We start from the raw sequence: 15,410 nt of genomic DNA on the forward strand, positions 1-15,410 counted from the left end.
TCTCACGATACGCCAAAATATTTCAAAATGGCGAACGGTACACCAGGAACTCCAGGTCCTGAGACGGAAAAAGCAGCCAGTCGACGTCCAAAAGGTGCTTTGTTTTTTGAAATCTTAATAAAAATTTTGTATAAGAATAAATAGACGTTTTAAGCAATTTAATTTTGTGAAATTATTTGGGGTTAAAATAAAAATCGACAACACAGTTCTGTTGTTATGCCACTGTTTTTTCTTGTTTTGTTTTCGTCACACATTTTGACATCTGTGACGAAATGAAAATGAAGTTAATATTAAATAAATGTATATTTAAAACTTTTTCTGACATATACATACATCAAGAGTTGGAATGAATACATTGAAGTATCGACTTTTTTTCTTTCCTTGTTTCATATTCAACTTTCAGTTCTATTGTCTTGGAAGGGTAGGCCTAAAGTGCGAAAATAAGATTTTTTTACGAAAATAAGCCATATATTTTTTATTATATATCTAATTAAAATTTATTTCATATCATTATATAGAGACGATCATTTGACACTTATAAAACAAAACTAGAGTCAGTGTACCCGGTTTCGCACTGTACGCGGTTTCGCACACCCAGTAAATTCATGTACTTTGTGAGAATAAAGCAGAAAATTCAACAATTCTCCGTTATCATTTCACGAAACTGAGTTATTCCCTACATAGTTTGACACAAGGGGTCCTTCCCCACTGGAGCCTCGTTCTGGTAAGTGCAGACGAAAACAATAACAATATGAATGGAGGCCAATAGGCGGGCTGAAAAATATTAAATTTTATGAAAAAAATGGCTATGCCAACAACAAAAAGGTGCAAAATAAATTGAAAAATAACTATTCCATCATACAGGTAAGAATTTACCAACTGCTTTACCTAAATGAAAAAATATTTCAACAGTTATTGAAGTTCCCCCAACCTGCAAAATGGCTTCAACTTGATTGTTTGCTTTATGTTTTTATTAAAACAGAGAACTTAAGCGAATAATTAGACTTGTGGGGGTCTTTTGTGATTCAACAGCTTCTGTTGTTTTATTTTTGTTTCATGTATTCAGTTGTTTTAGCTTTTTCTGCTTTTAGAAGTAAAAACAGGGACTGGTACCTAGCTTCCACTTTCATAACTGCTTTTAAATTTCACTTTCAGATGTTTTATTGGAAAATATATGTTTAAATTGAATTAGATAAATGGTTAAATAGTTAATTGATATTTGTCTGTTGAGTAACTGCATTGTTATCACTGAATTCTATAAATAGCAGGGTGTGCGAAACCGGGTACGCTTAAATGCAACAACTGGTCAAAATATGTTATCCAAATCAAGTACACTAAGAGGTATGGCGTCATTGTAGTGGGAAATGAAAGTAACTTGTTTCAAACCGAAATAAATGTGTTTATTTAGACATATACAGGTAAACTCAAATTTAATCACTTTTGGTTAGAAAGGAAGGTATTCTTAGGAAATGTGTGCGAAACCGGGTACACTGACTCTAAACGATTTTAGTCCAACAATTAGGAAATTATTAGGGATTTTAAGGAGGTAGGTTACCTTGTTACAAGGTTAAATTCAAGTTAGTTGAGCCGCAGCATTTTTTTGCATTTCGTGTAATATGGAGTTTGACCTGCTACAATCTCAATTTCGTTTGTCTCTGTCCCTTCAAATTCAATTTTTATCTAGGATTGAAGAACATGACCCTCTAAAGATATTTCATATTAAAAGAAGAAGGAAAATACGGATATTTAACACTTTTCAGTGTATTTTAGTTTCATTGATATCCGTAGAAGTCTGCATAATTGATAATTTTACTAGGATGCACGTTAGCTTTCTAATATAAGCTTTAAATGCATATGTCGCGGGGCTCGTGTTTCCATGGTAACGCATTTTCTCTCATTTTTAAACAACTATGTATAAAAATAGGCGTTTTCGACGGCCTAAGTGGCATTCTGTTAATGACTAACATGGAATATTTGGGAAATATTATAAGCAAAATACCATGCACTTTACATGGTACCCTATTTTTCTTAAAGTTTACAGTAACCATGGCAACAGAGATGTTTAAAATAGCTTATATCTTGCTTTTTGTCGTAATTTCTTATAAAAAATATTGAATAAGATTATCTTTCTAGTTAATGTAGCTTTAAAACATATTATTTCTAACGTAAGTTATATTTTCTTGTTATTTGCATTGATTCAAACAAATTTCACAGCTTAGAATACATACGGCAGTACCCCTCGCCTGGCATTTTTCATGGAAAAATCGTTCAGCATGTTGATATTATTCTAATGGATATTGTTGAAATGAAAATAAAAAGCCAAAGTTGTGTTTCTTAAATAGACCAGTGTCAACGCTTTTGAATTTTACATTTAGATACATAGGTCACGGGCTTCGTTTCCATGGTAACATCAATTAAATTTAAGGAACCACATTTTTCTACTGAAATTTGAACAGTTTTAGATCTTATTTTAGTATATAAGTAACAAATTATCAACGGAACCTGAAAAATAGGTATTACAAATCAAACTGCTAGATTTTTTATTTGAAAATGGCCGTTACAAGTAACCTTTCATCCAACTATATTCCAGATAACATTGGTTACCATCATCCATTTTCTTACAATCCGCATAACGTTTCAATATAACTACATAAAAGAAGCAAAATGTTGATGATTATTCAGAGCAAAAGATTCTTAACAAATATTTCAGCAAATATTTGTTATTTGAAGATTAAAGTTAAAATAAAGAAAATGCACAGAATTACGTACTTTCAAGATAAAAGCTATTAATTTTGCGCGGTAACTGACACGTAACGTCATGACGCCAATGACGTCATTTTATAGCAACATTGTTTTGAAGCGTTTCTGCAGCAGTTGATTCATTATTTCTGCATTATTAAACCATAAAGTATCAGACTGGAGGCAGGTTCATGATTTGTTTTCAGGAGAATGAATATACAAACACATTTAATTTGTCGTAAACGTCGTCGTAAATCGTCACGTTAGCTTCCGGTTGGACATGCGCACATACAAAATTGAAGGTAACCTACCTCCTTAATTAACATGCGTCAAAATCGTTTGCGAAAATAACTTTTTATGTGCGAAAATAAGCTATATTTTATTTATTTATTACCTAAATGAACTTTAGTTTATATCATCATAAAGATACGATCATTAGACACTAATAAAGCAAAATTAAGTGATTTTAGTCCAATAATTAGGAAATAATTAGCGATTTTAATTAACATGCGTCAAAATCGCTTGCGAAAATAACTTTTTATATGCGAAAATAAGCTATATTTTATTTTTTTTATCTAATTCAATTTTAATTTATATCATTATATATAGACGATCATAAGACACTTATAAAGCAAAATTAAATGATTTTAGTCCAATAATTAACGACTTTAATTAACATGCGTCAAAATTGCTTGCGAAAATAACCTTTTATATGCGAAAAAAGCTATATTTTATTTATTTTTTTATCTAATTCAACTTGAATTTATATTATTATATAGGTACGAACATAAGACACTTATGAAGCGAAAATTAATGATTTTAGTCCAACAATTTTATGAAATAATTAGCGAAATTTATTAACATACCTCAAATCGTAACGAAAATAACGTTTTATATGCGAAAATAAGTTACTGAATTTTGGTAGACTAATGATAAGATAGAGATCGATTATATGAAGAAAGAAATATTTTCATAATAGTCGTACTTTTCTTTGAAGTATATACACCAAAGCGTTACCCAATGTCAGCACAATCGCTTGATTGATTGTTAATTGCAATGCGCATTGCAGATAATATACACATGCTTTATATAAACAAACAATTAATCAAGGTGTGATAATCCAATCAAAAGTGATATGTTGTTTGTAGTAGCAATTAAAGGGAACAATGGAGAGAAGTATTATTATATACCATATTATTTCAAAGAGACATAAATCGTTATTTTGTATGATATAAACTATTTTTCTATGTATTTTACGGAAATTTCACCCAAAAAAAGTACAATGTAATTCTTATTCCCGTTTATTAAAATGCAAAACCTGCATCTCTCTGCAAATATAAATATATATATATAACGTTTTCCTGTTTATGATTGTAAATATTAACATCATAAACTACTTTGAATAACATTACAAATATTTATATTTGGATGAAACCCACTGAAATGAGATGCATGTATCATTCATAAAAAAAAAATAATAAAAAGAGATTTAAAATATGTAACTTTATTAAAGTTATTTTAATAGTTAAAATCCCCGTAATCTAATACACATTTGCCGTTATTTTCATTAATAATTCCCGTTATTCTCACTAAAAGATAAAAATGATTGATTTTTCACATAGAGGCATTAACTGTTATAGTCTTTATGAAAGTAAAAGAAGATATTTTTAAAAAAAAGTTTAAACGATATGGCTTATTTTCGCAATTATTACTGCTATTATCATAATTGAAATCAGTGCGGCTGACACATAAATGCTTACTATTTCGTTATTATAAGATTCAAATCAATCATTTTCCGTATGGGGGCATGTATTGTTATAGTCTTTAAGAAAGTTAAAGAAAAATATCTAAAAAATAAACAGATATAAAAGAAATAGCTTATTTTCGCATTTATTTTGGTTATTTTCGTAAGTAAAATCAGCGCTGTTGGCATATAATTGATGATTATTTCTTTATTATTGGATAAAAATCACTCATTTTTCATATGGAGGAATGTGCTAATATAGTCTTTAAGAAACTAAAAAAAAAGAATTTAGAAAAAAGAACTGATATAAAATATATGCCTTATTTTCGCATTTATTACGGTTATTTTCATAATTGAAATCAGTGCGGCTGACACATAAATGCTTACTATTTCGTTATTATAAGATTCAGATTAATCATTTTCCGTATGGGGGCATGTATTGTTATAGTCTTTAAGAAAGTTAAAGAAAAATATCTAAAAAATAAACTAACATAAAAGAAATCGCTTATTTTCGCATTTATTTCGGTTATTTTCGTAAGTAAAATCAACGCTGTTGGCATATAAATGATGATTATTTCTTTATTATTGGATCAAAATCACTCATTTTTCATATGGAGGAATGTGCTAATATAGTCTTTAAGAAACCAAAAAAAAAGAATTTAGAAAAAAGAACTGATATAAAATATATGCCTTATTTTCGCATTTATTACGGTTATTTTCGTAATTGAAATCAGTGCGGCTGACACATAAATGCTTACTATTTCGTTATTATAAGATTCAAATTAATCATTTTCCGTATGGGGGCATGTATTGTTATAGTCTTTACGAAAGTTAAAGAAAAATATCTAAAAAATAAACTAACATAAAAGAAATAGCTTATTTTCGCATTTTTTTCGGTTATTTTCGTAAGTAAAATCAGCGCTGTTGGCATATAAATGATGATTATTTCTTTATTATTGGATAAAAATCACTCATTTTTCGTATGGAGGAATGTGCTAATATAGTCTTTAAGAAACTAAAAAAAGAATTTAGAAAAAAGAACTGATATAAAATATATGCCTTATTTTCGCAATTATTACGGTTATTTTCGTAAGTAAAAACAGTGCGGTTTGCATATAAATGATGATTATTTCTTTATTATTAGATAAAAATCGCTCATTTTTCGTATGGAAGCATATACTAATATAGTCTCTAAGAAACCAAAGAAAGAATTTAAAAAAATAAAGAAATAAAAAATATGTTGCTTATTTTCGCGAAAATAACCTTATTTTCGTACTTTAGGCCTACCGGTCTTGGAAAGGGAGGGGCAGTGTGATTATATTTTTCGTCTTATGCAAGTATAAGACTTAGTACACATGCATAAGAACATTTTGAATAAATTGTATGTTATAGAATAGCTTATGTTAATTTTTCATAATATATTTAAGCACAGGAGTCTGAAATTCTATCAATAAAACCATAGAAGTCTATCTTTACAAAAAATACCCCCTATACATATAAAATAAACACCAGGAAAGAAATGTCAAAAACCCAGGGTCGCCTGAAAATACGCATGGAACACAGGGTGATGGCAATTTAGCGAGCGTAGTTAAGATATAACACTAAAATACACCTACCACACTCGACAGCATTCAAATCTGATACACTTTACAAGAGTAATCAGACATTTTCTGAGGTTTTCTGAGATTTTCAGCTGTCGCCGAAGCCATTCGCTGACGTCACAACAACAACAACAATTACAGCACCGAGATAAAGATAAAATACTTATCAGTCTATAATATCCCCTAGATTCCTTTTGCAATTAAAAGATAATTCAGGGGTCACACTGGGAATTTTTTTCTCTGAGCCACTGCTTTTTCCGAAGATAAAATTATGAGGCCAACAATGGCGAAGCGCATAGCATTGATGTTCTTGTAGGACTACATTATATGTACCAAAGTACTCAAACTACTCAAGAAATTAATGTAGTTATAACATATTTCTTAGTAATTAACCCTTTAAAAAGCTGTTTAGAAAATCAATTTGTGTTAATTTCTAAAATTATCATTTTTATAAACATCTGCCATTTAATAAAAAAAATTCTGAAAATCACATTTAAAATAAAGATGTCAAAAAAGAAAAAAAATGTTTTAAAAAAAAACAGTGTCTTATTTTGCACATTGCCTATAAGTGGGTGGGGTTCGATGCCTTCGCATGTTTTATTCTTGAAAAATACTTCAAAATAAGAGCTTCTTTTGCAACAGTTGTCATATTTCTCTTAAATGTAGACTTTTATTGGCTTTTTATTAAAATTGCACTAAAAATCTCGTCAGAAATGACAGAAATATCCGAAAATCACGGTCGCGAAAACGGGTGACAAATTCGGAAAACTTAAGTTGGAATTAAATATTTGATAATATACCTATGTTTATTGCTTTTCTATCATCATAGCTATTCAATACTTACAATTTCTGCTTGTCTAAAGCATTTTTATTTGTTTTTGCCCAAACTAACACTCGGCAATCATAGAAAATATGTCTAACGGCCGACTGCTCATAAAATCGTATCAAGTGCACAAAATGATGATTATAATTATCCAGTTTGTTATTCAATAATAATCTAATTATCGCCAATTAACTGCCTGATCAAATAAAAAAAATTGCAAATTGGCTCCCTCTCTTTCAATAACAGATTCGATAACGGATGTTGTGTCTATACAGATTATCGATTTTTCACACATTTTGGTTCGTAAAACTGGCAATATTCGTGGTTTTGCAGACAGATATAGCTTCGAGCCATTTTCGCCAATTAGAAAATTTCGGAGCCACATTTAATTTTTTGTCGCAAATGGCTCAAGTGGCGATCGACAGCGTGACCCCTGATAATTTACAAAATTTGATTGGGAAAATCCGTAAAGGGAGGTTACTCTTGGGATAATCCATTTTACGATGCGGCGGAGTATCTAAATTTCAGTAGTAATATTTGATACTTGGTGTACAATGACTTTTTTTTATATGAATAGAGCAATATGAAAATGTCTGTTATGTAATTTGAAGGTAAGACAGTACGGGAATTGCTACTTTTTAATTTTATCCCGGCGCTGTAATTGTTGTTATTGTTGTGACGTCAGCGAATGGCTTCGGCGACAGCTGAAAATCTCAAAAAACCTCAGAAAATGTTTGATTACTCTTGTAAAGTGTATCAGATTTGAATGCTGTCGAGTGTGGTAGGTGTATTTTAGTGTTATTTCTTAACTACGCTTGCTAAATTGCCATCAGGGGACCCTGGGTTTTTGACGTTTCATTCCTGGTGTTTATTTTATATGTATAGGTGGTATTTTTTGTAAAGATAGACTTCTATGGTCTTATTGATAGAATTTCAGACTCTTGTGATTTAAGGCAGTGGCTACAGAACCGGAATCGGTTCCTTAGACAGCGAACTTATTCATCCGGAACCGGTTCTCTAACCAAAATAGCGTGCATAGGCTAGGGAACCAGAATTTTATTTCTGTGCATAATGCTGCCAAAATCCACTTTGTTTCTTGGTAAATGTCATGCATATTGTTATCTTAATTAATTTTACCGTGCCCTATATTTAAATTCTAGGAAGTGGCTAGGGGTCCGGTAAATCGGACCTCTAGACCCGGTGCCTAGAGGTCCGGTAATCAATATATCAAGTACTATTATGTACTGTATTACCAGCGTATATATGGGAATTGCTAGTAAAAGTTGTATTTAGTTGTCATTAATTTGCCTGTATTACATTTTTATTATGTGACGGATGTCCATCCCGCATCTGTCATAATTTGTGTCTGGAGAATAACTTTAAAACCTTTAAAGAAATTGACGTAAACTTGGAATATAAGTAGATGGCGATGAGAACATGTGCAGAGCACTTGAACCGACTCTGAAGGTCAAAGGTCAAGGTCACAAATTGAGCGAAAAGGTTAAAATTGGCCATCATATTTCTAGTCCTAAATATAAGACCTGACATAACTCGTATCACTTTATCCATTCATTTTAATTGATATTTTACATTTTTAGCTCGACTATACGAAGTATGGAGAGCTATCCTACTGACCCGGCGTCGGCGTCGTTCCGCGTCTGCACTTTGGTTAAAGTTTCCATGCACTTTCTCTTTTTCTTTGTTATTACTTGATAGTTTTACTTCAAACTTAAAAGAGTTGTTCCCCATCATCACCCACATCATATGGCACAAGGGCCATAACTCTGGCACCAATATTTCATGAATTATCCCCCCATTTACTTAGAATTTCACGTTAAAGTTTTGGTGCACTTTCACTTTATCTCAATTATTACTGTGTGGATTTGATTGAAACTTAAAATAGTTGTTCCTCATCATCACCCACATCATATGACATAAGGACCATAACTCTTGCACCATTATTTCATGAATTATACCCCCTTTTTACTTAGTATTTCAGGTTAAAGTTTTGGTGCACTTTCACTCTATCACAGTTAATACTAAATGGATACTAAATGGATTTGATTCAGACTTAAAATAGTTGTTCAGCATCATCACTCACATCATATGACACAAGGGCCATAACTCTTGCACCATTATTTCATGAATTATCCCCCTTTTTACTTACAGTTTCAGGTTAAAGTTTTGATGCACTTTCACTCTAACTCAGTTATTATACCCCCACCAAACATGTTTGAGGGGGGTATATAGGAGTCAGTTTTGTCGCGTCCCGTCCCGTCCCGTCGCGTCCCGAAATCTATTATCTCAGTTATTACCAAATGGATTTGATTCAAACTTAAAATACATGTTCCACCTTATCACCCACATCATGTGACACAAAGTGCATAACTCTTGACACCAAGTTTTCATGAATTATGTCCCCTTTTACTTAGAATTTAAGGTTAATTTTGTTGTATTTTCACTATATCTCAGTTATTACTAAATGGATTTGATTCAAACTTAAAATAGATGTTCCACCTCATCACCCACATCATGTGACACAAGGTGCATAACTCTGACACCAGTTTTTTTTATGAATTATGCCCCTTTTTACTTAGAATTTAAGGTTGATTTTGATGTATTTTCACTTTATCTCAGTTACTACTGAATGGATTTGATTCAAACTTAAAATAGATGTTCCACCTCATCACCCACATCATGTGCCCACATCATGTGACACAAGGTGCATAACTCTGACACCAAGTTTTCATGAATTATGTCCCCTTTTACTTAGAATTTAAGGTTAATTTTGTTGTATTTTGCTATATCTCAGTTATTACTAAATGGATTTGATTAAAACTTTAAATAGTTGTTCCACCTCATGACCCAGATGATGTGACATAAGGTGCTTAACTCTGACATAAATTTTTTATGAATTATGTCCCCTTTTACTTTAAATTTAAGGTTTATTTTGATGTATTTTCACTATATCTCAATTATTACAAAATGGATTTGATTCAAACTTAAAATAGATGTTCCACCTCATCACCCACATCATGTGACACAAGGTGCATAACTCTGACACCAATTTTTCATGAATTATGCCCCTTTTTACTTAGAATTTAATGTTAATTTTGATGTATTTTCACTATATCTCAGTTACTACTGAATGGATTTGATTCAGACTTAAAATAGATGTTCCACCTCATCACCCACATCATGTGACACAAGGTGCATAACTCTGACACTAATTTGTCTTGAATTGTGTCCCCTTTTACGTAGAATTTAAGGTTAATTTTTATGTATTTTCACTATAGGAGAGATCGTGTTTGTATACAAATTCTATTTTTAGAACTGATAAGACAGTGATCGGGTGGGCAGAAGCCGACCGTCCATGTTTTTTGTAAACAGTGATGTTTTTCTAACGGTCTAAACTTTCTTAAAACACAAATTACATAAATAATTTTTTGATCAATGGAAAGGTTATAAAACAAGCAATTTATTGATTACTTTTAATTGTTATTTCGAAATAAAATGGATTAATTATGAACGCTTAACTTACACTGTTTTTCTAAAGGTTGTGAAAATCACTACGCCGCTTTTAAAATTATATGTCATTTAAAACGGTTATTCATTGAAAAAAGATATTTGGATACAAAAATATGAAGATTGTTAGTATTTCAAATCTTTTTGAATTTTGAAAATCCATAAATGAGCAAAAAAGTTATTAAAAATTAAAAATTCTGATTCAATACGCAAACGGTGTTAAAATCATTTGTTTTGCCAACCACCAGATAAACAGATGTTAACGCGTGACGTCACGGCGATCTCTCCTATATCTCATTCTGATTGGCTTAGAGCCAAAGGGAAGTAACCTTTTTTTAACTTTTGTACTGAGTTTCTTCCCCTTAAATTCCATGAATTAGTCTATTTTTAGAAATCCTATTTTTAGATTTTCAATATTTTAGGTATTTTTCTAACTTTTTTATAATAAGTCCTATGTAAAAAGTAAAAACATTTTTCTGTGGTAACATGGGTCGGTAAGACACTTTTTTGTATTCACTTTTAGTGTATCTCTAATATTAGAGATTTAATATATTTACTAGTATTACTATACTAGTATTATACTAGTATTACTTATATGTGGAAGCCCAGAATGAAGTACTCCAAAGTATTTTTAAGATTTCTTATGGTTGCCATTCTTCTTTGACAAGACCATATGGTGGGGGTATGAGTCACTCCTGTGACAGTTCTAGTTACTGAATGGATTTGATTCAAATTTAAAGTAGTTGTTCCACCTTATCATCCACATCATATGACACAAGGTCCATAACTGGCACCAATTTTTCATGAATTATGTCCCTTTTACTTAAAATTAAAGGATAATTTGATGCATTTTCACTATATCTCAAGTTATTACAAAATGGATTTGATTCAACATGTCACAAGGTGCATCACTGTTGCACCAATATTTCATGAATTATGCCACCTTTTTGCTAAGAATTATACTTAATATGTAATGTTTTGATACACTTGATCCTTATCTCTCTTACTTAATACTTTTTACACAGACTCAAGCTATTATCCAATATTTCATGCATGTTGGAGTCATTAAACATCCAAGTGACAGCTCCAGCTTTGTTAAATGTGCCCAGTTTCACTTTCCAGCACCAAGATAGTCGAGCGCGCTGTCTCCTGTGACAGCTCTTGTTTATTTTCCATGTTATATCAGGTCTTTAAATAACAACAGTTAACTCACTGCATTCACAGATAGCATAGGTTAAACCCAAAACAAAAACCTGGGGATTGTGGGTTCGAGCCCCACTAGGGTCACAACAGTGCCTTCTCATTTGACACCAGTACTGGTTTTTCCAGGAAGCGGACTTGAGAGTGGTTCAAATAAGCTTGAAGCTTTCATCACAATGGAGCTAAAATAAATAAGTATAAACCAAAACAAATGAGTTTGATCCTTTAGGGATTTGATAGAAGACATTGTGTGCTGTCTGAAAACATTCATCCTCTACGTCTGATTGATGTTGAGAGGTTTGCAGGTACCATGTTAGTGTTGGTACAGAATCCAGGAAACTGGTTGGATAACAGACTACCATTACATTTTTAGCTCGACTATTCATAGAATAGTAGAGCTATTGGACTCGCCCATGCGTCGGCGTCTGCGTCGGCGTCCGCATCCGCGTCCGCGTCCCGATTTGGTTAAGTTTTTGTATGTAAGCTGGTTTCTCAGCAACCACTTGTGGGAATGGATTGAAACTTCACACACTTATTTACTGTGATAAACTGACTTACATTGCACAGGTTCCATAACTCTATTTTGCTTTTTTACAAAATTATGCCCCTTTTTCGACTTAGAATTTTTTGGTTAAGGTTTTGTATGTAAGCTGGTATCTCAGTACTCACTAATTGGAATGAATTGAAACTTCACACACTTATTCACTGTCATGATCTGACATGCACAATGCAGGTCCCATAACTTTATTTTGCTTTTTTTCAAAATTATGCCCCTTTTTCAACATAGAAATTTTTGGTTAAGTTTTTGTATGTAAGCTGGTATCTCAGTATCCACTAATGGGAAAGGATTGAAATTTCACACACTTGTTCACTGTCATGATATGACATGCAATGCAAAGGGTCAATAACTCAACTTCGCATTTTACAAAATTATGCCCCTTTTTCAACTTAGGTGTTTTTGGTTAAATTCCTGTATGTAAGCTGGTATCTCAGTACCCACTTATGGGAATGGATTGAAACTTCACACACTTGTCCACTGTCATGAGCTGATAAGCACTATGCATGTTCCATAACCCTATTTTGCTTTTTTACTAAATTATGTCCCTTTTTCGACTTCCGTATTCATTCAATCGACAATGCTGTTGAATAGTCGAGCGTTGCTGTCCTCCGACAGCTCTTGTTATAACTGAAATACCATTGAAAATTTGAAAAATGAGAATAAATTAGAAGAATCATGTTTACACTTTTCACTGCTGTTTAAGAATGCTGTTTGGTTTAATGTCACACTGGCACATTATAGGGCATATGGAGACTTTCCAGCTTTGATGGTGGAGGAAGACCCAAGGTGTCCCTCCTTGCATTATTTCATCAAGGGTGGATGCCTGCTTAGAACCACCCAACTTCCATAAGCCAGCAGGATGGCTCCCTCACATGAAGAATTCATCACCCTGAGTGAGGCTTCTAGTTACTCAAAAGGGGCTTTAAAAGCAGAATGAAAAGATAGGTAGAGGCTCATACCCACATTGGTGAGGGGCAAGTGATATAAAGTCAGCAGTCTTAACCACTCCGCCACAGAGGCCCCAAAGTAGACCTACAGGGTTTTTTCTCACCATTTTGGGAACACTGCCGGTACCCATAAAATTGGGAATTTCTTTGATAAAATTTGGCTTAAATGTTAATCACAAATCATATCGTATGACTTTAATACACAATTGTTCATACCTTTGCTCATAATATTTTATCTGTATCACACTGACAAAGAGTCTGGTATTACATAATTGTCCATTTTTTTGACAATTCTTGTCCGATTTTGATTTTTTTTTTCATAATATAAATTGGGAATTTTTACATTCAAACTGGGAAAAAAATACACTATTTTGCATTGGGAATGGTACCATTTTCCGGTACTGCTCATATAAGGAAAAAAATCCCTGACCTCATTCATGGATATTTATTTTAATGACTTTTTCATGCCACTCTAATGTTTTAGTTGGAAAATCTCTGATGTCATATCTTTATGGTCAAAGTCTTAGAGCCAGCAAGTCCTGATTTCTTGTCTTGGTCATATTTTTGCATATTTCAGCAGTTCTGTTCTTCATACTATACCCAATTGTAACAGTTATCATTAACATATTCGAAGTCTGACTGTCAGATAGTCAAGGTCAGGTGAGCAAATTGGTTTTGTTCCTTTTTGGACTTTAAAAATAAAGAATCAAGCATTTTCAGAGGGTATATATAATGCAAAATGTTATCACTTTTATTCTTCCATTCATACAGATACAAAGCTCAAGCAGCAAAGACTTCCAGCATGGCAGCCCATTTTAACAGCAGGCACTGTGTTACCAGCTTTCTTTGCTATAGGTCTGGCTTTTATTCCACTAGGAGTTGTACTTCTTGTTACCTCAGATGATGTAAGTTTTTATTGTTAGCTAACTGTATAGTATACTTATTCCAGAAAACCATGGAGTGATTAAATACTTCACTACTATTAAAGTAAATGAGATGACTTTTGTCTAGTGTTTTTATTTTCATAAATCACCTGGCACAAAAATTAGATTTTGTAATTTTTTTGTAAACTTTAAAAAAGTTCTTGTTGAAACTGCTGGCATGGTTTTGAGATATTTTACACAAATGAAATATGAATGATCATTTTGAGTCTTCCAAGACTCTAAAATTATTCTGATTCATCAAAAACATGGCCATCTGCAGATGAGATAAAGAGATATTGTTATTTTATATCTGCAAGAATGACAATTTGCCTTCATGTTTCTATGAAATGTTCACTATTCTTTATATAGTGAGAGCTGTTCTACTCACCCGACACTGGTTTAAGTTTAACACTGAATATATTCAAGTTAGATAGACTCTGAAGCTGTCAACTAGTCAAGCACACTGTCTTATGGACATCTCTTAGGAATGAAAATTTGCCTTCAAGTTCACATACATGTACACACTTATGATTAAGACATAAAATGTGATTGATTATAATATTGAGAGTTACATTTTGCCAAATGTTAAAACTTTAATGAGAAAAAAACTTTCTTAAATCTCTTTTCTTGCTTTTGAATATATATTAGAATATTTCTTAGATTGATATCAGGGAACTATTTGTTATTTAATTTCTAGATTCAAGAGGTGAGGTATGACTACACTCAATGTACGAGTACAGATGCTGCCACTCTTGGTCAGAAATGTGCTGACCTTCTCAGTAACCTGACAGCAACGGGACAGACTTGTACCTGCACAATTAGCATTGAACTGAAAGAAGATTTCAGAGTAAGAATTAGCATATATTTTGTATGAGGATACAGAAAGTGTTTTTCAGGATTTACTGAAGTTTTCTTTTGTTCCCCATTAGTTAGTTCATACGAAGTTCGTTTAGATTGATTATGAAGCAAGTTCTACAACTTTTATTAGTCACTCTTGAAACAACATTTCTGATCTATATGGATATAAGAGATGTAAACAGAGAAGTCAGTTATCCTATTCATGCTGAGGGTCAAGAAAGGCAGCTGCTGGTACTGGTTTCTTGCCTTTGGTGTGTTTTGGTAGGGGAGTGAATCTAGGACCTCCTACATTTCAAGGCTGCCTTAATCTGTGCTCATTGTACCCGCCAACAACAAAGTTGTAAGGGAGGGGTATACTGGTTTCAGGTTGTCTGTCTGTCCGTCCGTCTGTCCGTAGACACAATCTTGTGCGCACCATCTCTCCTCATCCCCTTGACACAATTTAATGAAACTTCACACAAATGATCAGTAACAACAGTAGTTGTGCATGG

General features: G+C 32.5%; 1 protein-coding gene across 3 annotated transcripts in view; it reads left to right on the top strand.

The window, feature by feature from the left end:
- The window catches only part of LOC123537223 (cell cycle control protein 50A-like), a 41,371-nt gene continuing 25,961 nt past the window's right edge, over positions 1-15,410 (top strand). For all 3 annotated transcript variants that reach the window (XM_053528422.1, XM_045320861.2, XM_053528423.1), the window contains exons 1-3: positions 1-94; positions 13,910-14,043; positions 14,759-14,908. In XM_053528422.1, the coding sequence (XP_053384397.1) occupies positions 28-94; positions 13,910-14,043; positions 14,759-14,908 (351 nt within the window). In that variant the 5' untranslated portion in view covers positions 1-27. The remainder of the gene's footprint in view (positions 95-13,909; positions 14,044-14,758; positions 14,909-15,410) is intronic.

This window comes from Mercenaria mercenaria, chromosome 17 (assembly GCF_021730395.1).
Source record: "Mercenaria mercenaria strain notata chromosome 17, MADL_Memer_1, whole genome shotgun sequence".
NCBI lineage: Eukaryota > Metazoa > Mollusca > Bivalvia > Venerida > Veneridae > Mercenaria > Mercenaria mercenaria.